We start from the raw sequence: 27,012 nt of genomic DNA on the forward strand, positions 1-27,012 counted from the left end.
GGGAGCAGCAGGAGCTGCCAGGGGGTCAGGGGCCAGGGCAGGAGGCTCCAGCCTCAGGCAGGACGCGGGGTGAGGAATCGCATCCAGACATTTGCTTTAGCACCCTCACACTCAGCTGTGCCGTCTCTTTTATCTACTTGTGGTTTGCTTCTGTTTTTAATGCTCAGTGCAACCGTATTTCCTCTTTTTTACTTTTGCCATTTGAATGACTTCTCAGTAACTCAGTGTGCAAGTATTCTCAGGGCTCTAGCAATGGCTACCAGTTGACGTGCTAATATCACTTTCATCTGCACATGTGGTACACTCAAAGTATGGGGTATATGCTCACAGGAACTGCAGAGATATCTTCAGTATGACTAGTTATCCTAAAAGCCATTCTGCTTGATATTTGCATGTATTATTAGCAGCTGAAGCACAGAGAGCTGAGTTATTCCCTATGCCAAAAGCTAAGTTTGCCTCAAAAGCTAACTTTGCCTCAACCAGAATAAATGCAGCTCTGTTGCCCATTTCCTATGTATTTGCCCTGTGTTGAGAATTCTCCTGCTTTCCCGTGGTTGCACAGGATTCTCCAGCAGTTTCTGGGGCTCTGAACTGCAGCAGAACAGGGGATGCCAATAGCTTTTTATTCCCTCAAGGTCTCCTTCTGCTGACAGCAAATGGTGACCACTTTGAATCTATCCCACCTAAAAAAAAAAGCTCTTTCACAACGAAAACCTACTGAGGGTTAATTACAGTGGCTTTATGGCTCATTTCTGTAAAGGAATCATAAGCCACTGATGAACCAGGCTGAAATAAATGATTTGCAAAGGCCACACAGTAAGCAGCAGTGAACACACAAACCAGGGAGTAAGAGCACGCTCTATTGTGCTTGCTTTTGCCAATGCAAAATCAAAACCAAAGTAAAACACCAATTCCAGTGCATAAAACACACCGCTTCCTCCTCTGCAAACCTCTACAAAGAGATAAGCAGGAGGAGCTTTCTGTCATCTGTTACAGCTGCCTAGCAAACTGACCTACATGTTTGACTTCCAGAGCTTTATGAAAAATTGTAACTTCCTGTTGCAGACCAAATTATAAAGCATCTTTTTGAGAAATCCATATAGCTACACTATTCTGCCTTCTTGGGAGGAAACTTTAACGTAATGCAAACTTTGAAGTGAGCCTTGGGTTTGTTACAATGGACTAACCCGATTAGAAATCATGCAAACTCTTGTTGCTCTTTAGTTGAATTCCCCCACAGGCTGTATTATAGCTCTCTAACCAGTCCCACAGCATTGAATGATGTCATGGGATCTGCAGCTCAGTGAGATGAAAGGGATAAAGCGGAACCCGCTGGCACTGGGGAAAGCTTCCAACACACAATCCACAACACAGCTTGGGAACTCAAAAAAGCTACAGATCCAGCCACTCAACTGCAAGCATGTCAGAATCATGTGCATTCTCCCAGCACAAGAAAGGAAAAGGGGGAAAGAAACCAGTGATCGATTTTTAACAAAAGAACTGGAGTACTGAAAGGCAGAATTTAGCAGCACAGCTACCTGCTGGAAAGAAAAAAAAAAAAAGAAGAAAAAAAAAAAGAGTTCTTTTTCCTCTCCAAAGCACTGCCTTTGATGTATGGCAACTGATCACTGATCAGATTACAGGCACTTGGTCTCAGTGCTCGTCTGCCTTTGATCTGCATGGTTAATTTTATTTTCCCGGATTTGGAGTTTCGTCTGGGCTTGTGCTGACATACTTCTTCTTTTTTTTTTTTTTTAAGGAGGTAAAGGCATTTAATACAGAAGCTCTGGCAGTGTGAAATTAAGTTGCAGAAAGCTTGGGCACTGGAAGACTTCATCATAAAACAGGTACTGGATTTTGTACTTTTTTTGCAGTTTTCTTTTTGCCAGACTTTGAGAGATTTTAAAGTTCACATAAGCAGTAATACTGCACAGCACTGAGTGCACATGGTTTAAAATATATAACTTATGTGCCATTTCTATTTGTAACTTTTGCAGAACTATATTTTTTTAAAAATATCTAGAATATACTGGCATTTGAAAACTGAAGCTAAATCAAATTTGTTTCACTATTGGTGGGTGTACAATACTTTTGTGTGCACTGCTCATTTCAGCTGTCTGTAGTTTTGTAAAGTGATATTTGAATACGAGCATTACAGGACTTGGGGGAATGTTTATTTTCTAAGAAAAGACCAGCCTTATTTCCTACACATTGTGTATTTATTTCTCTCTGTGTATTTGTTAAAGGCTGCCTTCTTCAAGCAACACTTTTTATCCTACTGGTTGCACTCTTGAGATTAAAAAGTGTCCTCTTTCACCAGTTATTAGAACTGTATTTATAAATATCACATCCTTATATACAAAAATGGAGTTTTTTTCAAATTTCAACATAAAAGAGGTGTTAGTTCAACTATGAAATACAAAAAGAAATCTTGATAACAAAATTAACATTTCAACATGATGATAGATGTTTCTTTTATGGTATGTTAATAAGGATATTAAAGAAATCTTTAGCTTATCTAGAGCAAACACCTGGTTTTGCAGAACTCCAGGAAAGCTTTCCTACTATTTCAGTGAAGCAGTTTTACTTCACATTTTACATTGCTCCTCCAATTCACATTACAAATATGTACTCCAAGATAATAGAAGACACGTACTTCAGAAATTCACTGTAAAGAATCATTAGAAGAATTGGGATTATTCACTGTACATTGGCCCTTTAAAGACCAGAATTTTTGTGAGTATGGGCCAAATCTGTGAGTGGTTCTATGCCTGGAGCAGGATTATTTGAAAATAAGACTTGAGTTTCTTCTGCAGGTTTTTAAAGATAATTTAGATTTTCAGAAGAACTCAGAACCCATAATTGGGGCCAGACTTGCAAAGAAGTTCAACATCCCAGACAGTGAGCTCTCTGAACACCAGGTCTTAATGGTGGATATTGAGTTCTCCTGAAACACTGACTTCAAGTATCTGTGCTTATATCTAAACTTAGATGTGTGTAAGACTTCAGTATATATTTTTAATTAACAAAATGCAAGTAAAAGTAAGCATAACTAGTAGCTATTAAGCACTGTTATGACACCATTCTTCGGGGAGTGTCAGTCCAGGACCCTCAGGATGTTCATATTTCATGTCTATTTCCACATACATTACAGCAACATGCAAAATCAAATTTTCACAGTCTGCTCACATATGAATAAAATTAAGTTATCAGCACTTCCAGATGATTGTAGCCATCTTTCATTAGTCAGAAAACTTTGATTCATTCGAATTAGAAGTATATTTGTATACATAAATCTAAAATTTACTTAATATCAAGAGATAATACGCCAGACACAGATGAAGACCAGGCCTGACTTGGTGTCATTTAATTTTCTACACCACCAATTAATTCATATTCTAACTTAACAAGTCAATTACACTCTCAGGAAAGTAATTAGCACTGCATGAATAAAGTGCATATAGCTATCAAGGAAGAATATTGTTGAGGGCACAGCCAAAGCAAAGTTTAGAATTTTTTCTTTCAGGATGTACCAAAGCATGTTCCTGTAACCCTGAAAAGACAGTTTGAAACATTAATTTTATTAACCAGCCCCATACTTCACTGATGAGCTTCTTCACCTTTCCAATCTCCTCTTTCTTGCTGCTTGTGTTTTAACATGTACATTTTTTATTTCCTGAGAAAAAGTGATTCTAAACCTTACCTTGCTGAAGAGAAAGAAGGGGGGGGGGGGGGGGGGGAACAGCAGCAAAACATAGTGAAGGGATTTTTTTTAGTTTTCCCCAGGAGTCAAAATAGCTACAAGTAAAATACATTTAAATTATCTCTGTAAGGATCTGACCCTACAATCACACAGATGAATAAAGCTGCTCATAGAAGTAACACTGCTAATGAGATAGGTTACGTTGGTAGACTTAAACATTAACATATTTGCAACTTTCAGGCCCTAGAACTGCATTTAAGAATTCTTTTTTTTTTTTTTTTTCATTATGTAAAAAGTCCCCACAGATGGGCGTTAACCTATTTAAACTGAAAAATATCTTTCTTTGTCTGTATGTGAGACTGAAATGAAAGCAGAGTTGGATATATGGGGGGGGGGGAGGGGGGAGCATGGGCAGGAAGCAGGGGATTTTCAGCATTTTTGTTGTTTTAAAAAACAGCTCTCTGACGGTTCGATTTTTCATTGGTCTGACTTTTAAAGATTAAATAATAATAATTCTTGGCGCTTACGACTGTATACAAAGTGCTATATAAACATTAATTAATCCTCTGGCTTAAGTCTTCAGAAAGAAAAAGTTCAAGAAAATCAGACTAGTCTGTAATTTATTTATTAAAAAAGCACGAGCAATTTCTGATTATAAATAGAGCCATTTCCAAACAGTGTGTCTTAGATAACATCATAAACATACTTTAAGATTTGTAACAGTTAAGAGTATCAAAAGACATTGTACAGATATACTGACATCAGTTTCCAACAGCTGTCATAACAAGAGTAGATCTATCTCACAGTTGACTGGGGGAGCTGTGTTAGCATTTGAGATATGGAGATAACAACTTCCTATTGCTGTACAATTTCTTCTTCCACATCAGATATGTCACGTAACTTAGTCTTATCAAAGCGGTCAACTGAAAACTACTTTCCAAATACTTCTTCTTTGCTTTCTCTACTGAGAATCTCTCCGCTGACTTCCATTTCTGTAGAAGAAATATCCTAATCTAAAGAGAAGGCCTGCAATTTTCATCATCTTTCAGTGATGCATGGAATTAACCCATCCATTTTCATTTACATGCTCCAACAGGGTCGTAAACACACTTCAATATTCCAGACTCCATCACCCTCATTGTTCTTAATTCATCGCGGAAGTAAACATCTGTGTGATGAGAAAGTCTTAATGCTTCTTTCTGTGGTAGTCCTCAGTGTTCAGACAATGTTTTAAGAGCTCTGGGATGTTTTAATACACTTGTGTAACTATACTCCTTTAAAACGAGCACCTGAAACACAGAGCGACTCCAACAAGAACTCGTGCAGTGTGTTTTACAGGTGTCCACACAAACCCTAACATTCAAAGCAGCTGCCTGTAAATACCAAGAGGATGCAGAGAGCCCAATGCTGCACAGCAGCTGCCATGCACAACAGATGCACCGCCGCTGCTGTAATGTGCCATTCCTGGCAGACATTCCAGCCTTTCACAGAGCTCCTTCTGGCAGCAGGCCTGAAACAGAACTCGTCTTTGCAGGCCCTTTAAAAGATAATTAAATAAAAAGCCCTGTGAATTCTGAGTTAGCTCTTTTTTTCCTCTAATTGAGAACAACTCATTTTGTTGCAACCATTTATCTTTTCGCAAGCAACTTGCTGTATTACAACAGGCACTACTTGTTTTATAGAAGTCCATGTAGCAGGCGAATTCCAAAACTTTATCTCTGTGAAAAACTCCCCAAAACGGTTTATTTGAAAACACTTTCTTGCCACGTGTATCTGATTGTTCACCATCTGCATGCCCCACTCACTTCCCAGCGTACCCATAGCGCTGCTTGGACTGCGGCGGTAGCGTTAATCAAAGTTAATGGTGCTAGCGTTAATCTCTTAATTCAAAGTTAAAACTCCTGATCTGAATTCCTTGCAAGATTGTTTCACAAGATTGGTTTTACCAAAGCTGGCGCGTCGCTAATGCCAGCCCGGCTCCTAATTCACCATACAAGTGGTGGTAAGTCACATCTTTTCTAGTGAATATGAACGATTTCTTCTCTGTGAAGGGCTGGGTTTCTGAGCTTGTGCCTGGCGTTACGCCACAGCTTGGCTGCCTACAGAATGGCAAAACATTTCAGACTAAACTAGCAGGAAAGAAAACCCCACCTAAGCGCTGTGGGGAGAACTTCGCAGGGAATCACTGGAGGACCTCTGCAGCCACACGTGGTGCCTGGCTGCGTACAGCCCGCCTGTTCAGTGCAACAAGAAGCCGAGCAGTGCTTAGGACTGATCCTGAGGTGAAGAGCATCCGCGCTATTTTTTTGTTTGTTTAGTTGGTTTGTTTTTTTCCCCTTCGATGCCTGGTAACAGCACCAGCACATCACCGAGGCGGGAGCACGGCTCCGCCCGCCCTCTGAGGCGGCGGCAGCTATCGGTAGCACGCGACACCCTCCTAACGCGACCCCGCCGCCGCTCCCGCCGCCGCCTCGCCCGCGCAGCCCCGCCTCAGAGGGAGCGCGCGCCTGCTCGCCGCGGGGCACGTGTGGCCGCTGATTGGTTGCCCGCGGTCACCTGAGCCGGGCCCCCCGTCTGGTCAGGGAGGGAGGGGAGCGGCGCCGCGTTGCCTCGGAGACGGAGCAAGAGGACGGGAGGGAGGGCGCGGGCTGCGGGCAGAGGCTCGCCGGCAGCAAGCAAGCAGGCAGGTGGGTCTGAGCGAGCCGCGTCTCACCGTCTGGAGGACCAGGAGAGAGGCTGCCAGGCGAGGCGAGGCGCCGCAGTTCCCGGGAGCCTCCGCTGGGAGCCTCCCCCGGAGGAGCGAAGGGAGGCGCGGCGGGAGGGGGGCGGCTCTCAGGCTGCCAGCAGCGCTGATACGCGGCTGGGCACCGCGAACGGCGTCGGAGTTGGAGTGAAAGCAGGGCTGCAAACGGGATGGGAAGGAGCGATTAAGGCTCTGTCGAAAAGCCTTTGATTGTTTAACTTCCTTTCGTGATGTCTGTCTCCATCGGGCTGACCTCGGGCTGAGCGCAGGACCTGATACCCTTGACAAATCTCGGTGCCTGGTATTTGTTTTCTACCCTAAACGAATACTTTATCCCGTTAACAAAGGGGGTCCGGTAGTGTTTGATGTGAGCAGGAGGGGCAGATTGGCGTAACCCCTTTCCAGTGTGCCTTCAGCATCACCCGTAAGGCGAGCTGGGCAGACTGAGCGGGTGCTGCTTGCTGTGTAAGCAGAGGTGGTTTTAGAAGTACAAGCCTCGTGGAATTGCAGGGGTTGGAACTTGATGAACCTTGGAGTCCCTTCCACCCCAAGCCGTTCTGTGATACGGTGACCTCCAGGGATGGAGGAATTAAGCTGATTTTGTTAATTACTTATGATCGGTAATTTCTTACAATAATTACTAATTATATTTCAGGGAGTTGCACTGGTTTACTTTATTAGGTCAGTGATAAATCTCCAGTTAAGGAGGAAATTGAGTACTTTTCCCCCAGTTTCTGTAAGTTGCACTTGCGGTGCCAACAGAAGAGAAAGAAACTTGTCTGTGCTTTTTAAAGCATTGCATGCTACACGAAACTGCTATAATGTTGCTGGATAAATATGACACGTTGACATTACAGTGGTTACTGTATTAACCAACTTACTGTTTTATGATTCTTAAGAGCAGCTTTGAGAAAGAACCATTAGTATGCTTCGTTGTAAGTAGAACATGAATGTAATAATGGCATTCCTCTTTCATTCTCTTGCTATTTCACACACTCAGGTATGTACAAATGAAGCTCTACGTCGATGCTTCATGTAGAACATTGGTGTCTCCAAGAAACTGAGACGAATGAGATGTATTAAACAGAAGAAGCAACTCTATTTACAAAAGCTTTAATCTTGAAGCACAGAATGGTCATTACTTGTATGAGTAGTCTCATCAACTTCAGTGGGATTAGTGCCTCTCATCCTAATCTCAGGCTTGAACTCTCTGTAAAGTGTTGTTTAAGTTGAGGAAAAATGTCACCCCATTACATCTTTGTTACCATGTTTTGTGCTAATTTCTAATTAATAATAGTCTGTTCTTCTATGTGGAAGAATGTGAGTCATGAGCTATTTTGCATCACTTTATCAGCCCAGATTGGAAGCATCACTTTCAGGTAGAAAAACTGGGATGAGTTGTGTGGATCATTTTCAATTTTTGCTGATTGTGCCCTTCTTGACACACTGGAATATGTGCATTTTGTAGGTAGTGTATATGATGGCTAAGGTACCATAGTACTGATTTTTTTTTTATTTTATTTTATTTTTTTTAATTGTGGGAAGAAATTAAATCATTATCATTACTCCTCCAAACTCAGGTGCTTCAGTTACCATGAATCAAAGCATATGAAGCATAAATATTCCCTGGTTGTGTGCAAACCTCCTTTCTCTCTGCCCCCAGACTCTATTAATCGTATATCTATTTCCTATAATCAGTGATGTTCCTGCTTTCTATTTGCTGTCTCTGATTTAACTATCTCCATCTTAAAATGTATAAGTAATTCTATAGCTTCTTAATTTTGTACAATTTCATGTCTGGCCATTTCCAAAAAGTGTGGATTTATTCAGTAGAATATTTAATGTGATGAACAGCATTTTTATTTTTTTTTTCCTTCTCCACGTGGGTCATCTCATAGCAGCTGGAGCAAATGAAGTCAGACAAGACGTTGTTTACTTTACAAAGGGGAAGAGTGCAAGACTTGTGGGCAGGGTGTAAAGAGAAGGTGCTCTAGAGGCATGAGACAGAATAACAATGTGTAGCTTTGTAGTGGAAGTTCTTGTCCCTGGCTTGTTCCCTTTGTCTCTATCATTTCAGCAGCGTAAGTACTTTCCCTTCTCTAGTTTCTTGCCCGTGGGGCACTGACTCTGCTAAAGCCATCCTTGTCATTTTATTGCATGAAGTTGACAGCTGCAGGTGGGAAGCAGGGTGGTTAGAAGGGAGCAGAGATCCTATTCATCGCATGCCAGAGACCTCTGTTGGCAAGATTACATGATTATATTTTCAGTCCTCTTTCTTATCCAGAACTAAATAGAGCATTCTTTGTCAGTGTTATGGAAAGCATGAAAAGTGGCGGTCAAATGTGAATGTCAAATCAGTTAAGGTAGTTGGTAGATCTAGGTAATTTAAGCAAATTCAAAGTTGGGACTCTTCACCCATTACAAAGGTTCCCTTACAAGGTAGAGGGTAGTGACTTCAGTTTCCATGCCTATATGCATAAGAAACCTGCTGGTAGGCTACAATGTAATCTTGCTGCCTTGAGTCTTGAGGTGATGTGTCTTTCATGGTCTTTTTTCATGGTTTTTTGCTCTTTTTCCGTAGAGGAGGAGGAAATGTTCTTTGGTAAGTAGGCTTTGAGTAGATCACCACTCCATTTCATTTGCTTGAGCAGTAATGTAGGCGTACATTTTGGAAGATGGTGCGTTGTAGGATCCTGGGAGGCTGAAGTTCTTATTTCTGTGATTCATTTATTGCATGTTATTAACTTTTGGTTTGATATTGTCCTCATTATACAAATGCATAGTAGCCCCCGCACAGTCTTGTAACTATACAACCTCTTAATGGGGGTTCAATGTATTGACTTCAATATGTTGATTGTGAGTATCTTAGAGGCAAAACATTCTCGTTGCTATTTAGTTGAATACAAATGAATAGCTTTTGTCCAACTTACATCAGTATACTGACAATTGGCATTAGGAGAGAACAAATTTACCCATTGGCAAACTGCTATTAAGTGCTGCAGCATCTGCTTTTCAGTTGGGGCTTATAGCAAAAATGAAGGCAGAAACAGGAAACAAGCAGCTGGCAGAGTTATGTCTCCTTGGGGACTTGCTTTCAATACAGTGATTTATTAATGTGTCTTAACCATTTGTATTATTTTTTTATTGAAGTGTTATCATGAAAAGTAACTTTTTCCATATCCTTAACTGAGAGTTTTCTTTATATATACAGGCTTGTTTGTTTTTCATATGTCATAGCCAATATATTGTCCTTCTGGGTGGTTTGGTTTTTTTGTGTGTGTTATTTCTTATCAGCACTTCCATGATATAATACCACTGGCATACATACATATTTACTGAAATGATTTGAACGTGTTTCAGAGCTACTAAACCTAATGAAGTTTAAGGCCCTGAGTTCTGTAACCGTATTTGAAAGACTTGATTGCGTATTTTTTGAAAGATATCTTGTATCACAGACTGAATGCTGTGGGATTGCACTCTGTGATCAGTCAACAAATTTGAAGCACGCTAAGCTTTGTAGATGAGTTGGAGAAGTCTGTGAGAGTTTGAAGCCAGTTCTTAAATGCTTGATTTTTGGAAGTTTCCTCTGGGTTTTGGAACTCTTGATGATTGAAGGTGTTGGATTTGACAAGTGTTATAAAGGCAGTAGATTTTTCTTTTCAATGGAAAATATTTCAGAGCTGCAATAAAATTTCCACACCTAAATCAAGAAAATATGTTTTAGTACAGTGTGCTTCTCCATATGCATTCTATGTCTTAAATCTTTGAGATAAATGCTATAATAAGATTATTTATAACTGGTATGACAACTTCAGAAGCTGTCATACAGAAATGATTAAATATCAGTGTGACCAACTTGTCACTTCTTAATAGAAGGTGGTACAGGATAACATCTGTTTTATAATCCAACTCTGGAACAGAATATTACAAACATAAAAATGCATCGTTTGCTTGTTTCAATATTGATCTTTAATAAATAGCCTGCATGCTAAGAAACTTTATTAAAATATTAAATGTTCAGTTAATCACACATTAGAAAAATGTCTAGGATGAATGTAGCTTCATTACATAAGGCTAATACATTTTAATTGCAGTAATATGGCGAGTAATGAATCTCCTGGCCAGTAAATCAGGCTGTTCTCAGTTTCCTTTTTTTCCATCCTTCAAGTGACTTGAAGTACATTACAGACTGTTCAGATTTTGCCATGGCTTCATATTTTAGATCAGCAGGCTTACTGCAGCTCAGTGATGCTATTTGTGTTGATAATACTGTATGCAACTTGACATAAACATATACAGTTGTTGTAATACTTTTTTTATTTTATGTCACACACTATTCCTACAAGTAAATATTTGAATTTAAAATGAAACATGCTTCAGTGCTATAAAGAATTCATTTTTAATTTTTTTTGTAGTATTATACAAATGAACATAATTAAATCAGAGCTGTTATGTTTTATATTCCTTAAAATTACTGTTAAAGAAATAACGTCATCTCATTCAGCTTAGAATGTTCACTTGATAGTCCACCTAAGCAACTCAGTTATGTTTACAACTTCGTTTTGATTGCACAACCACACGAAGCTCTGCTTTCTATAGTCCTTTTTTTCCTTATTGAATACTAACATGTGGCATCAAGAAGCCAATAAGAATTTCTTTAGTTCAAAGAATGATGCTGGAAGTAATACTTAAGTCTTCCCTGATTTTTCCAGGTCACTAAAAGTCTCACAATTTGTCTTTGGTCTAATTTAGTTTGACTTCAGCTGGGAGGGAGCATTGATCTACCTAAGGGGAGAAGGGCACTACAGAGGGACCTGGATAGACTGGATCGATGGGCCAAGGCAAACTGCATGAGTTTCAGTAGGGCCAAGTGTTGGGTCCTGCATTTTGGTCACAACAACCCCAGGCAACCCCACAGGCTTGGGGAGGAGTGGCTGGAAAGCTGCCTGGTGGAAAGGGACCTTGGTACTGATGGACAGTCGACTGAATATGAGCCAGCAGTGTGCCCAGGTGGCCAAGAAGGCCAATGGCATCCTGGCTTGCATCAGGAATGGTGTGGTGAGCAGGACTAGGGAAGTCATCCTGCCCCTGTATTCGGCACTGGTGAGGCCTCACCTCGAGTGCTGTGTTCAGTTTTGGGCACCTCAGTACAGAAAGGACATGGAGGTGCTGGAGCAGGTCCAAAGAAGGGCAACAAGGCTTGTGAAGGGCTTGGAGAATATGCCTTACAAGGAGAGGCTGAAGGAACTGTGAACTGTATTATCCTTCAGACTTGAAGAAGCAACCTCTAGAGCATGCTGTACCTACTTGTAGTTCTGTTGTCTTTTTACCCATGTTGACATGCATGTAATCTGATAAATGTTATTGACGCATAGACTGGTACCATTGCTAGGAGAGGAAGAACAGTAAGAATGGAATCTCGGCTTTGCTGTGGAGTGCCTGACTGCACCTCTCTGCCTGCTCTGTCCTTCCTGGGCAGACTTTAATTATTATTATTTTTTTAAATAAATAATTATTCATATATAAATTTCAAAATAAAATTTTGAACCTTAAAATACATCAACAGTGCCATTGATGTACGCTTCCTTCTTATTCATTAGAATTTGTTAACTAGGCTTTTCATGCTGGGAAACATGAAACCGAGTGTTGTAACACTTGATGTAGCACTTTTATAATACTTGACTTGTTCTCATTATGATTGTTGCATTTTCTTATGTGTGTTATGCTTGTCATAGTTCCATATCATAAAACACTTCAAAGCTGTTCTTAATCTTTTTCTTTATTCTTTTCTTATGCTTGGGTTCCATCCTTTCATTTGCCAACATCTTCTACTCCTACATGATAAATTTTTATAATCTTACATATTAAAAACATAATTAAACACTACTCCTTAAGTTTTGAAGTAGACCTGTAATACTTAAGCATTATTTTTCACATAATCTAGGCGAAACATAATCTATTACTATCATATATGCAAGCTAGGGTCACATTCAAATATAATAGTACATGGGCTAAATATACTTACTATTCTCTTCTTGTTGCTGTACAGCATGGATTTCTGCATGAAATGCTATGCTATTTCTAGTCTAGTGACCAAAAAAACCTGGAAATGAACGTAAACTCAAATAAAAGTGAAGTGAGAAGAAACTTTCTATTGGCCACGTACGACTTGTGAATGATTGTAGGCACATGGCGTAGACTAATGGTTTATTGGTCTAATAATCCAGGAAACCTAACCCACATTTCTGTGGCAGTTTCAGATTGTTTCCCTTTATTTATTTATTTAATCATTTGCTCATTAGAGCTTCTTAAATTAATTAAGCAAAGCTTTATAGGCTTCCTTTTCCTGAGGTAGGTAGGATGTGATTTGGTTATGCTGTTTGAAATGCCTTGCATAACAGTCTTTGCCTACCTGATCTTAAATGATCATTAACACATTTTAAGAAGTTGATTTCTGTTGGTGAGGAGTAGAAACAAAGCCTAGGTTTGCCTCCCCTTCATTGCAATGCCCATTTTGCTCCACATTACACCATGTGATCAGCTGTGTGAAGGAACATGTGCGTGATCAGCTGCATCCTGACTGATAAGTGGCATGTTTGGAGAAAATTATTTTTGGTTGACCCCATGCTAAGCTGGTGTCTGGCAAGCAAACAAGATATGTTAGGGGTCAACATCAGATGTTAGGAGGTACTGGGTCTGCAGATGTTGAAGTTGTCTGATCTGGACCGGTAGCAGTCTCTGAATTTTAAGAATTAAGGCTACAGAAACTTCATGCATCTTCTTAAAAAAGACAACATTTTATTACAGAAACATCATAATTCTGTTAGCTAATTTTATTGTGTGCTTATTTATTAACATTGAAGGTATATTTGTATGTGTTTGTGTTAGGTTACTTAGCTTCCTTGAATATCAGAAGCATTTTAACACAATGAATAGATAGCTAAGCTAGAAGATGTATGCTTGATCTAAATTTAAACAACAAACAGTGAAATACTATTTTTTTTCCTCTTTTTTTTTTTTTTTTTTTTTTTTGTGGGGAGTGAAGATTTAGTTGTAAGAAATGGAACCTAAAGGATTTCAAGGAGAAGACAAATTGAAGATGCTTATAATCTTACTAGCATATTTGGTAAGTATGTAAGCCAGCTTTATTCCAAGATGAATGTTGAAATAAATGATTATGTCAGACACAGGAGTGGTGTCTTCTGTGTGCAACCACTAAGTCTGGAAGACTCAAACCTATTTAAACAACTATGAAATAATTTTTTCAATTTTAATGTGAGCTTGGTCATCTACTTTGTGTCATTTCTTGGTACTGCTATTTCAATGTCAATCTCTTAGTACACTATGCTGTGTGGGTATATAGTTCAGGAGTTTGAAGTGTCCATTTTATCCATATAATATTAGCATGGCATGCAATTATATTCACTTGTAGGCATACCTCAACTGACCTGCAGAGCCAAGCTCTGAAACTAAGGGTAATTAATGCTTCATTGCTATCAGAAAAGTTTTGACCTTTCTGAAAGGACTAATACACAAAGAATTTGGGAGCAATTGTGTAAAGCACTTTCTGTGATAGAAGTCTGTAGACATTGATTTGAAGTTCTCTTGAGAGCACTCATGTTTGATAATGTTTCTGGCTAGGATTCAGTTAACTATACTGAGCCTTTGCATGGCTGATGGTAGTGCTTATGGTATTCCTCATAATGCAGACAATCATTTTTAAAGATAAAAATGTGATTTCTCTTAAAGCTTGTATAAATTACATATAAATCAGAAATAAAGTTAATCTTTTTTCTTCCTTTTTTTTTTTTTTTTTTTTTTTTTTTTTCCATAGCTAAGTAGGGTAATTTGTGAGACTGGAGACTGCAGAGAACAAGAATTTAGAGACCATACTGGGAACTGTATTCTCTGCAAACAGTGTGGACCAGGAATGGAACTCTCAAAGGTAAGCATATCAGGCTTTCTTGAATTTGTTCCAATAAATGCATCTTCGTGTGTCTAACGTAATAGATGTATCTATGATATGAGGGTTTTTTCTGATGTTTTGACTTCTGAAACATCTTTTGGTTTTTCAAGTAATGTGTTGTGATGCTCGTGATGTGGAATCTTCTGTGAAGAAAATTATAATAAAGTAATAAAACAATAGATTTGTTTCTAGATTTTATAGAGATAATTCCACCTAGATAATCTTTATGTATCTTTCCTTACAGTGACTTGTCGGAACAGAATAGTTTATAAAAACAAATAAAAGCCTAAGTACATAAATACTAAATAGGATTCAAGTGAGATCTGAGATGGTTTTCTAGACCAGCTGGGTGATAGGTCAGCAGTGTTGTCACTAGCTCTATGGTTGCAACAGGTAGGTGGGTTGGGCAGCTGGTTTCAAATAAGGCAAAGTGCCTTTATTTTACACCTTATTAATGCCATAAATCAAGTCTGTATCATCTGTGTAAAATAACAAAGAAGACTGAGGCTGGAAAAATATATGTAATATGTAGAAAGCATGTAAAAATTTCTTGTTATTACTGTAAGTAAAACAAAAAGGAAGATTATTATGGTGAGTTTGATTTTAATTATTTTTTCTTTTAAAACACAACTGCATCTCTTCCAAAAGAAAATCCATGTGGAAGTTTTGAAGTTGGCATTTTTTTTTAGGAGTTCAGAAGCGAATCAATGGAAATGCATGATGATGTAGTTTACAGACTGGGATTCAATGCATCTATGGATTTTGCTCAAGTTTTTTCCAAGCTAATATTGAAGTATTAATGCAAGTGATGAGGGGGATTTTAATTGTTTTCAGTGCAGAAAAAGGACATGTTGAGAATGAGTAAGGATAGCTAATGATGATGCAGTTGAAACAAGAAATGGGAGAGATCAGAACCAAACTAATCATGAGTCTTGGAGGGATTTGAACTTACACTGTGAAGTATAAGCAGACTTCTCAGCCTCATGTGTGACACTTGCACCAGTGTCCAGTAACTATCTTGCCAGTTAGTGTGAAACTGTGAGTGTAAAAAGGATGATAAAAGTAGAATTTAGGGTGTTATTTAAGAGCTGTGAAATTTAATTCTCAGAGTAACTTTTGTAAGCAACTACGTTATGTAGATGTGAAGGTTTTTTAACTTGAAACTTTACTAAATCTATTTTTAAACAACAGAAAAAAAAAGCGTTCAGCTTGTTTTCTTTGTTTCTTCCAATGTTCAACTCTGAAAGCATTCACAAGTAACATTTTGCAGTTCAAGGGTGAAGAGATTTACTTGAAGAAATTCTAATGCTTATTAATCAGCAAAAGGTGATTGCCTTACAAAGCTCTGAAATGTCCTCACCATCCCTCCACACCTTGTTGCTAGCATTCAATGAAGTATTTACTTTAGTACTTCAGTAAGGATTGCTTTCTATGTTACCCAGTGTTAGAATCATAGCAACAGAATCACAGAATGGCCTGGGTTGAAAAGGACCACAATGATCATTAAGTTTCAACCCCCTGCTATGTGCAGGGTCACCAACCAGCAGACCAGGCTGCCCAGAGCCACATCCAGCCTGGCCTTGAATGCCTGCAGGGATGGGGCATCCACAACCTCCTTGGGCAACCTGTTCCAGTTAGCTAGAGTTTGTCTTATTAGTACATGAACGGTATTATTTAATTGAAGGTGACTAATGGTATAAATGTGATTTTTTGGGATGTTTGCTAGGTTATTTATTTATTTGACTGGACTTAAGCTAGAGGTATGAAAGAATGGGGAAGAAGGGGGGTAATATAGAGATGCATTCATGATTATGACACTGTAACAGCAGTCCAAGTGAAGCAGTTGTAGTTCTAGCATACACTGCTGTGTCATGCTTACCTGTCAAGTTAAAAATGGCTGTAGAAACTCATACCTTCACTAATTACTTATGCTTTAGCATTTATTTATTAAATTGAAAGTAAACTAAAATAGGTAGGTTACAGTTTGCAGTAGTATGTGCTATTTGTGTTATATTTTTAACTTTTTCTTCAGTCTGACAGTTCTCATTCTTAATACTAATTTCTCTAAAAATATGAATGCTTAATTGGATTTCAGTATTCAGGCAATTACTTTCCCCAGACATTAATAGGCTCCCACATACCGTTTTAGATCCCACCGCATCAGAACTGAAATTACTGAGTAGGTTTTGCTCAAACCTGAATGTGAGTGAAAACATAACTTCCCTTAGAAACAGATGTACAACTTCCTGTGAATCTTGGTGGAGGATGGAATGCTATGATTGTTACTGAAATGTAGTTGAAAAGTAGCCTTACTGAACTACAAGTGAATGAACTAAGTATTTGAAGTCAAAGGTCAGAATACAATGGGAAACTGGATTTAATGATATACTTGAAGTAATTTGCAGCACATGACAGAGGCAGTGTTTACTTATTTAGTAATTATGCTGTACTTTAATAAGTTTCTAGGTAATTATCAGAAATGTTTGCTATTCTCCTTTCCAATATTGGCTGCTCCTCATTGCACTGTACAACTTCCTGAAGGGAGATTGTGGTGCAAAAGGATCTGGCCTCTTCTCCCAGGCAAATAGTAGGACCCGAGGAAATGGCAAGAAGTTGTACCAGAGGAGGTTTAGGTTGGATATTAGGAGAAACTTTTTCTCTCAAAGGGTGGTCAGGCACTGGAATGGCTGCCCAGGGAGGTGGTGGAGTTGCCATCCCTGGCAGTGTTCAAGAGGCGCCTGGATGAGGAGCTACGAGAGATGGTTTAGTGCTTGTGGCACTGATAGGAATGGGAGGGTGGTTGGACTGGATGATCTTGCAGGTCATTTCCAACCTTGTGATTCTGTGATTCTGTGAAAAGTACCACAAATAAAACTAGATACGCTGTTGTGTGAGCATGACTATAAAACTAAATATATGGTAAAATACAATGGTATCCATGTGCTTTTTTTTTTTCTGTTTTGTTTTTAAAAAATAGTTTAAGGAATTGACTGTCAGGTTCCAAGTGAATCCTGTGCCTTGTTAAATACCATGCTGCTGAATTGACAGCAATCATCTTATTGCTTAAGTACACACATGCATGTATTTTCATACTTTGCTTCTGTAAAACTGAGTACATGATGTTACAGAAGTCAATACTAATTTACTGTTACTTACTCATGGTGACTATCAAAAAAAAATTCTTATTGTGGATTTGCAAAACTCAATGAAGTCAGCAGGCCGTATTTGTCCCTGTGCTTAAGGGAAACCACGGTGACAATTGAAGATCAGACTTGCAAATCTTATGAGATGCCATTTGCAAAGGTGATTTAATGAATGAGAAATGGTTAAAGCTTAATCAAGTTAGGACTGGTATGAGTCCAGCATGTTCCCAGTATCTTGCCACAGATACTTGAGTGTATCACAGACATGCATCAACAGTATAGATAGGTGTGCAGGGCAAAATTCCCCTTGCATCTGTATGTATGTATGTGTGTGTATGCATATATATATATATGTGTAGGTATATTTACAGGATTGTTATTACAGCCATTAGGGTTCTTTTTGTTGTTGCTACAGTATTAAGCATTTCCTAATACCTTCCTAAATTGAGAAATACTGTCACCTTTTTTTATTTTACACATAGGCCTGTAGGGCAGAAATCAACCTCCCTAGGGTAATGTGAGAAGTGTTTGGTTGAACAGTGTTTAATTTAGTTGCAAAATTGTACTTGATCCGTTGGATTAACATCCCTGTTTGAAATAGATAGGCAACTTCAGGCATGCTTCATGTGTGAAACAAATTCGTAAAACAAAACAGCACACACACGAACACTAAACCCAGTTTATTTTATGTAACTGTTTCTGGATCTGAACTTTTAAATGACATGGAGCTGCATGAGCGGAAGGTCTGGCTGGGGCTTAGGAAAAGGTTTTTCATCAGAGAATGACTGGGTACTGAAATAAGCTGAAATAAGCTTGAGCTGAATGGAGCTCAAGAAGCATTTGGACAACACTCTCAGACACAGGATTCAAATGTTGGATCATCCTATGTGGGGTGAGGAGCTGAACCCAGAGATTCTTGTGGGTCCCTTCAAACCCAGGGTGTTCTATGATTCTGAGTCATGCTGCAGCTATTCTTTTCAGCTTTTATTATTTTGTTTTAATGAGATTCTCTTCAGAAATGTTTGTTAAAGTAATTATTTCTTTAAAATAAAAAAAAAATAGTACCCTTCAAGATTTTTTTTTTCTTACTCCCTACTAACCATTAGAACTGCTGTAACAGCAGCTCTTTGAATGCTTCATTGGCACAGGATGCCCAGAAAAGCTGTGGATTCCCACATCCTTGGAGGTGTTCAAGGCCAGGTTGGATAGGGCCCTGAAGCAACCTGATGTAGTGGGAGATAACCCTACCCATGGTGGGGGAGCTTGAAACTGGGTGGGCTGGAAGTTCCTTTCCAGCCCAAATTATTCTATAGTGCTGTGATTATCTTACAACTGGAATCCATTGGTCACTTTTGTTAATTGTATTTTTATAGAGTTCTTATAACATGTTACAGTAATAAGTAAGCCACAATTGTTTTTCTACCAATTATTTCAGGCTAACATGGAAAGAAATGAAATCATCAGCTCTTATTTTCCTTCTCTTTGTTTACTAACATTTGCCCATTTAAAAAAAAAAAAAAAAAAAAAAAAAAACAACCTGTGTTCTTCACTTTAATAATTACCTCTAGGGACAAAATTTTGTGAAGGCTTAGAACTACTGAAGCGTCTTACTTTGATGTGTTTTCTGAGTGCCTTTTCAAGACTGCTTTCTTCTGGGGAGGGAGACAAAAATTATCTTGATTCCTACACTACTTGATTGTTTGCTTGATTCTTGATTGTTTGCTTCCTACACTACTTCAGTTCTCATTTGTGTAGTGAAAAATAAAGCATCATCGCGTTAAGCAACTAGTTTAGTATCTTTCATTCTTTAAGTGAACTCAAATTGACATAGCCTTTTTTATCCTACCATACCAGTATAGATCAAACCTTACACACAACTCAAATTCAAGTAAATCTCATTTAGCATAGGAAAAATAAATGGAGGTAGTTTGGTTTACGCTGAGACGCAATCATTTCTTGAAAATGTGCCCATTCAGAAGTGAGAAGCTCAATTCTTTCCAGTCTTTACACCATAATTTGCTTACACATTTCCCACGACTCTCTGTAGCTCCAATGCATTTACTTTCTTTTTTTACCTCTACGTGAAAAGTAATCCATATCTCAGCTCTGTAAAGCTTGTCTCACAATTCAGAATTTTAACTGTGAATCTGGAAGCCATCCAGAGGGACCTGGACAGGCTGGAGAAGTGGGCTCATGTGAACCTAATGAGGTTCAATAAGGCCAAGTCTGGTCTGGTAGTTGGTGACCTTGTATATAGCAGGGGGTGTGAAACTGGATGATTATTGTGATCCTTTTCAACTCAGGTCATTCTCTGATTCAATGACTTTTTCAACAGGTCACACCTGAGGTTGTAGTTCAGAAACATTGAGCTGACAATAGTGTTTATTTCTTGTAGTGCACTGCCCGAGCGTACAGTTGTGCCAGGACAGTAAATCTTTAGGATGCACCGGAAAACAGATTGCTGGACTGATCACAGTCTGTCTCATGATCAGATCTACAGTTTAGCCTCATGCTCTGTTGTATCAGTGGTTAAGGGCAGCGTACTACAAGGAAGAAAAAGCACAGATGAAAGGGAGAGAATGCTTTAAGCCATTTATGTCACCAAATACATGGTGATAAATGCCATCGCTAGCAGACTGTTGACTTTGCGGGCAGAGGCACCTTGAGTGCTGCTGATATAGGGCTATTCTTTGCATCATAGGTTACCTCCTTGTGCTAGGTATTTGATGAAGGAAAGAGGGGCTTGCATCATAGCTCAGAACAGGAATTATGAATTAATCAGAAAGGTGCTGTTTACATCTGCTTGTGAATTTGTCCTTACAAAGAAAATGAGGTGGTATTGCATCTGATGTTATCCTGGTGAAGTTACTGAGGGCAACTGTTGCTGTGTTCAGCTGTGACACCATAACTTTTTAAAGCTAGAGGGCTGCTTCTGAAGAAGACTGCCATTCTTCAGTAGTAGGCTAATGTCTTCCAGGGTCAGTCTCTTGGACTCTGGAGCAGATGCATGTAGGCATGTCAAATCTTACTCACCAAACGTGAAACTTTTCTGACACTAACTTTGCCACAGGAGCTAAATCTCACATTTGCAGTGCACTGTTGCATCCTGTCCTGCTCCATGACTTCTGTTGGCATCTGATTACTCAACTGTAGATGAGGCAGATCCCAGCCATGATGTAATGCTGCAACCTGTTATGTGACCTGATTTTTTTATGTCTGAGTAACTGAAAGACTTTTTTTTTTTTTTTTTTTTTTGAGAATATCCAAGTGTTCAATTAGTCATGATGGACCAAGTGGATCTTCTTAGTGTTGTACAATATAAGGACTTATTTAGGTTGAGGATAATCAATAGAACTAAAGGAAAAAACTGTAAAGAGTACTGTCAGATTATGATTTTCATGATGCCTGAAAGAATTTTTAAATGGAATTTGAAGTTATTTTAGTTGAAAGACTCTACTTTGCTGTTCATTTACTTGCTGTGCTGCACTCAACTTCTAGGGAAGAACCACACCACTTAATTCCATTACCCTTCATAGTCTGCTGCAATTTTGGCTTTTCTGTCTGAGTCAGTATATGGGTAGTATATACTGAAAGAAAAGGTTTAAAACTGCTAATACAATATTTTTAAGTGCCTGTTTTGTATGTATTTAATATGTTTTGGCTTCAAACTAAGTTATGGATTTATTGTCCTGTCTTGCTACAGATGCTTTGGTGGCATCTGAACAAAGTTTTTCTGGGGATCAATGTATTCAAGATGATGAGATGCCAAGTACTGTGACAGTGAAGGTTTTGTAATTATCCATAAAACGGAAGTGTATTTGAATTATGAGGATATTTTCAATGAATTTTAATACAGTTTTCTAAATTAATATTTCTCTTTTTTTAGCTTGTACTGTGTATTATTTAAGAGAAATTTTTCATTCCTGTTAACTATTACCATTGATGGCAATGCTGTAAGGGGAAACGAAAAGAAAAAAATGGGCAAAGTGTTCTTCACAGCCTGCTTTGCAAAAAGAGAGACAAATACAGTGTGTGTTTACCTGCTTTTTTTTTTCTGATATGATAACAGAAATAATAGTTTGAAATCCAACTAATGGATGTTATAAGCTTTTCCTCTTTCCTGCAGTCCTGAGGTGAACTACCACAGGAAATGAGCACTTATTTCTGAGCATGGGTGGGAGAGTAGAAGGGATGAGGGGAGCTGAGGACTATATGGCTGAGTTCTCATCAGCCGTACAACTTGCAGCTTTGTAAATACAGCACTAAGAAAACTGATGCACCTCAGTTTTGCGCGTGTACCGATAGAAGATGAAAACTCAGTTGTTTGTCTCTTTGTGGGGCTGATAAATCATAAAATCCAAATATTCAAAAGGTTTGAATCCATCACCTAAATAATATCCTTCAGTTTAAGGAATGCAATTAATTATGAGTACAGATTTCTTTGAAGTTCTGCCTGGATTACAAGCTTAAATATTTATTTGCACCTGCCAGGCAGTTAACTACCTCAAATATTATGCGAACATAAAAAGCACATACATAAACTTGTAGTTGTTATGGATCACATCTGCAGAATTCCTGGCAAAGACTTAGAAGTCGTCTTTGAAAAGACTGGAGATGCTAAAATCCCTTGGGCAGAAGATTTCTTTATATTGCATCTGCTATTTTTACTGCTTAATGGTAAACCACTCCAGGTTAAAAAAGATCACTAGGATTTGTCCATATAGCTAACTACAGCAAAGCAGATCTGTAAGATCTAGAAACATCTTACCAAAACCTGAATACTTTGGGTTAATGAGTTAAAAGTATTTAACTTCATTTCCTGGTGTTTGCTTGTTTTTAACTGGAAACTTCAAAGGTAGTCTGGAAAGGAAAACTTACAATCAAGCTAATCTAGGTTTTATTTTTGAAAATTTTTAGGACTTGGGAGTGACTGTTTTGAAGTGATTTATCAAAGGATCCAAACGTATAAAGTTTGTCTGAGCTATATTGTATATTAAGTAACACTGCTATTTGGGTGATCTAAACAGAAAGAATATAGAGTAGAAGGAATGTGGTAAAGAAAACGTTTATTTGGAGTTAGGAAAAGCAAAATGTTGTAACAGAAGTTAGTCTGGTTCTGGTCCTCTGTGGTAATTGTGCCTTTGTATGAAATCTTGCAATTGCGTAAATGAAATTGAATACACTGAGACATTTTCAGACAACATACTGATGATTATAGCAGTTCTGTTTTGTTTTGACATTGATTCCTAGCAGAAGCCAATAGACCAAGAATTAAGTGGTAGAAAAACATTCTGTGGCTGAAATCAGTTAAAAAACAAAAGAAGTATTTGTATCTGCATTAGCATACTACCATTATTATGGGCAATATGTTGGAGGAGGAGCATGCTGTACGTTATATGAAACTAATATGTTTTCTTTGGTAAGGATTGTCTGTTCCTTAATATGAAAAATAATAGCAAATAATTGCATTTCTGCAAAAAAAAAGACGAAAAAGCTAAAACTTATTTCTAAGTTATCCCCTCTGTGTACTCTTTAGTTCATGGATCTAGAGATGGAGGAAAGATATTTCATATCCATTTGTAGTTACTTTCTTAGAAGTGTTCATTTTGTGTGTACTTGACTGCTTATTCTCCAGATGGCAGTATTTTTAATATAAAGAAAATTAGAAAATTCTTAGAGCGTCCAGTAAAATGCATCCTTAGAGGTTATTTCTTTCTGATACTTTACCATATCATCGCAAATCTAAGGCACTAAAAGCATCTATTAGCTAAGTCCATCACAGATCAAGTTTCATGAATGTTCTCAAAATAAAGTCGTGGAGAATCCTGTGTGCATTTGTGAGGCTCAAAGCCATTTACAGCAGCAGGCTTGCTTAGATGACTGTCTGGGAAAAGTGATTTGCATGCATGGAACACAGAGCTTTGTGGAGGAAAGTGGTGGAAACCTTACCTGAAGTTGCTCCAGTTGAAGAACTCTTGAAGTTTTCCTGTTGGGAATTTGCTCTATACTTCCATTAAGACTGCACACTGGAGAAAGAGATCCTCATGCTGTCTTTCCCATCTATTTCTGTCCCCATAAGTCCTTTCCAACAATTTGTTGCATCCTTTTTGCTTTAGTGTTGTGCCACTAATGCATTTAGTCAAGTTACTGCACCAATTAATAGTAATTAAAGCAACAACTCCTAGTGACTTGATATAGCTCTTAAAAAAAAAAAAAAAAGACAGAAAAATGAAATAGATTGATAGTTCTATATAATTAGTTTGTAGAACTCAATCCCCAAAGTATTATGGATAGTTTGGTAAATTGTTTCTCTTTGTTGCCAATCAGTTGTATTATGTGTCTTTTTCCAAATGAAAGGAGAGAATCTCTTGAAATGGGTGAATCACCAGCCATAACAGTATTCCCTATATAGTCAAATATTATGCATCCCTCTGATTCCCAGAGCTATTAATTTTATCTGACAGGCTAAGTACTGTTAGAACTGGAGTGGGTTGAGTTTCTGAAATTCTTAATGGCTAAGCAACGTTTTGTGTGTAGCCAGTGGTCATTAACCAGCTCTGTTTTATTTGGTAACAGAATTTCTAAGCCTTTGAAGATCAGTACACTCTATTCAGCAATTAACTTTGTTCACCTTAACTGTGAACCTTAATATCAAAGTGCTTCTCTGCTGTATTTGTAACTGAGTAAGTGCCTTTATACTTCACTTGTCCCAGTTCCTGCACTTTCACATGACTGACCTAATTAAAAAACAGACAGCTCAATAATTCTACCATAAGCTAGTAATAATGAAACTGTGGGAGTCCTTGAAGCCCTTTATCATTTAAATACACAGTGGTTTCTGGAATAAAGTGGTTGACTGAGTATTACTTATAGAAGTAAGGGAGATTATTAGCAGTGGAAGACACATTTGAACTTGCTGAATGGATTCCTTTTGTCTCTGGAAAGACTACTCTCAGTAATAATTATACCAGGTCTTCATTTTATCCCAGCATTCTCTTCTTGTTCATGCTTTCAGTGACTGAATAGCTTACTGTTGCTTGTTAATCCCTACAGGAATGCGGCTTTGGATATGGGGAGGATGCACAGTGCATGACTTGCAGGCCAAACAGATTCAAGGAAGACTGGGGCTTTCAGAAGTGCAAGCCTTGTCTGGATTGTGCACTAGTTAACCGTTTTCAGAAGGCCAACTGTTCTGCCACCAGCAATGCACTATGTGGAGACTGTTTACCAAGGTAAGGCCATTTCTGAAGATGAGACTTGAACAAATGCAAAGCTTATTTGCATTAACATTGATTGATGATATTTTCCAGATGAATGATTGGGTAGATCCTTTACATAACTATGAAGGACATGTGTTCTAATCTTGGCTTTGCCAATAACTTTTTATATCATGCAAGCAACTAATTTCAGAATTTCTGTCTTAATTTTCAACTGTCAAAATAGTCTGATAAAATGTTGTTACTTGCGAGTTCCTTCATTGTTTCAAAATATTTACTTTGTTATAACATTGATATTTACCTTCTTGAAGGACTGAACACATTATTTTTGTCTTTTTTCTCCTTTCCTTGGGTCAATGTGTAAAAGTTCTCATACATGTATGTTTTCAGCACTAGAGTAGTGATTTTGGTTCACGCTCCTGAATTTCTCTTACTTTTTTGGTAAATTCATAGAGTATGATCCTGACTGAAAAATCACAAGTGTATCTAAGGGAAATATTCTGGGGCAAATTATAAGTGTGGAGACTTAATCAAATAGCTATGGTATAAGTCAGGAGCTGTGCTTTGTTTGTTTGATCTTTGTTGCTAATCTTCTCCTTTTATAGAACTTAGTTGCAAGGTCTCTAAAAGATTTTTCTTTTCTTTGTGGCCAAGTTCCACTATTATCAATATTTGCTGTGAATTTGTTAAAAGATATTTCATGCCTTTTTGAGCTATCAGTTGGTAGTTTAACTGGTAGGTGTAGGTTATGAGAACTGATTTGTAATTGTAGCAGGTTTTATAATTTCAGGATATGTATTTCAGATATATAGATGTAGATACACATTGCAATTTAATTTTTATATTTACGTATTTTCAAAGCAGCTAACAATTACCTGAATGCTGTTGAAGCTCCTTGTATTATTCCTCTCAAGACAGAAGTGAGGCCTTTTCATTTAAAAAGCAATTAATAAAGCTTTGGTAACTAGTATTAGTTTAAGTCACAGTTCTAGATTAAATATTACTGACAATGGCATCTGAAAAGTCCTAAAGCCAAATGACTGGTTACATTCTTATTGCATGTTATTACATATGTACTGTAGGACTTATTTTGCTGTGAAACAGTAGACAATTTTCTTGTGTAAATAATATAAGCTGTATTTTTGTAAGATGGAAAAGGAAGGAAAAAAGAAGCCTGAGTAAAACATGATTTAGGAGTGAACCTTACTTGAGCTTGCTTGTAAGTATTCTGCTCTAGATCCATGTGTTTGGGTACATGTTGAGATGGCAGCTGTTAACACAATGTGCTTTTGCTGACAGTAAGGTTGGAAACATGAGTAGAGGAATCACTGAGTTTCTAGTCTGGACCATGTGAGGAGTAGAGCTATAGAATGTAACACCACTTATATACCCTACCCATCACTTAGATGTGGCCTAAGAAAATGGATGTACATATAATCTACAGCTGGTCAAACTAAAATTTTAGCTATTATCTCTCATAAAATATGATGGTATCTGCTTTGCACTGGTTTCCAAAGCATCATTTTCTATTTTTCAGCTTCAAAATGATTCAGTAGCTGTGTCAGCTACAAACAGATGTGAACAGATTTCATTCCAAGTGAATGAATTGGTACCTCCAGTCCTGGAGCCTATAAATCTGTTTCTATTCATGTTGTTAGTGTGAAAGTTCTTGAGCAATTGGAAAGCTGTTTGTTTTAGCTGATAGAGTTTTCATATTTTAAAGGAATATTTATGTTAGTAGTTAAACAAAAGTAAAGTTAGTACTTTTTTCTTAATGTGCCTCAACAGAAAACATTTTGCTAGGTTAATACTATGGTTGAAAAAAAGCCAGACCTGCTTGATTAGGAAGGTATTTTAGATAAGTCCTTTGTACGAGAGCATGACATCATTCAAATGTCTCTGAGAAAGATTTTGTCACTATGAATTATTCTTCTATTTTCTAGTTTTTATAGGAAGACCAAGCTTGGAGGCTTTCAAGACATGGAGTGTGTTCCCTGTGGTGATCCTCCTCCTCCCTATGAGCCCCACTGTAAGTGTTCCTCATCTCCTGTTGGGGTAAAATTAACTTTTTGCTTTAGAATGTTTAAGCTGAAAGCCTGGCAAAAAAACGTTGATGATGTAGCGAAGAATTCTTTGCATGATTATTCTTATACTTATTTTTCTTTTTTTTGTTAGTAAATTGTTTTGTGAATACTTTTGGACAGGCCTAGCACTGTTATTACAAAGCTATATGACCAAAC

General features: G+C 38.0%; 1 protein-coding gene across 5 annotated transcripts in view; it reads left to right on the plus strand.

Annotated features, from left to right (window-relative positions):
- The first annotated feature begins 1,289 nt into the window (after positions 1-1,289).
- TNFRSF19 (TNF receptor superfamily member 19) overlaps positions 1,290-27,012 on the plus strand; it is a 501,102-nt gene continuing 475,379 nt past the window's right edge. Inside the window, exons 1-6 of one of the 5 annotated variants that reach the window (XM_052671204.1) lie at positions 1,290-1,612; positions 1,760-1,847; positions 13,492-13,572; positions 14,281-14,391; positions 24,609-24,787; positions 26,716-26,801. In XM_052671204.1, coding sequence (XP_052527164.1) covers positions 13,507-13,572; positions 14,281-14,391; positions 24,609-24,787; positions 26,716-26,801 — 442 coding nt within the window. In that variant the 5' untranslated portion in view covers positions 1,290-1,612; positions 1,760-1,847; positions 13,492-13,506. Of the gene's footprint in view, positions 1,848-6,273; positions 6,395-13,491; positions 13,573-14,280; positions 14,392-24,352; positions 24,527-24,608; positions 24,788-26,715; positions 26,802-27,012 lie in introns of those variants that run through there. The other 4 variants (XM_052671203.1, XM_052671205.1, XM_052671206.1 and 1 more) reach the window with 4 other exon arrangements.

This window comes from Tympanuchus pallidicinctus, unplaced genomic scaffold, assembly GCF_026119805.1.
Source record: "Tympanuchus pallidicinctus isolate F22 unplaced genomic scaffold, pur_lepc_1.0 scaffold11, whole genome shotgun sequence".
Classification (NCBI taxonomy): domain Eukaryota; kingdom Metazoa; phylum Chordata; class Aves; order Galliformes; family Phasianidae; genus Tympanuchus; species Tympanuchus pallidicinctus.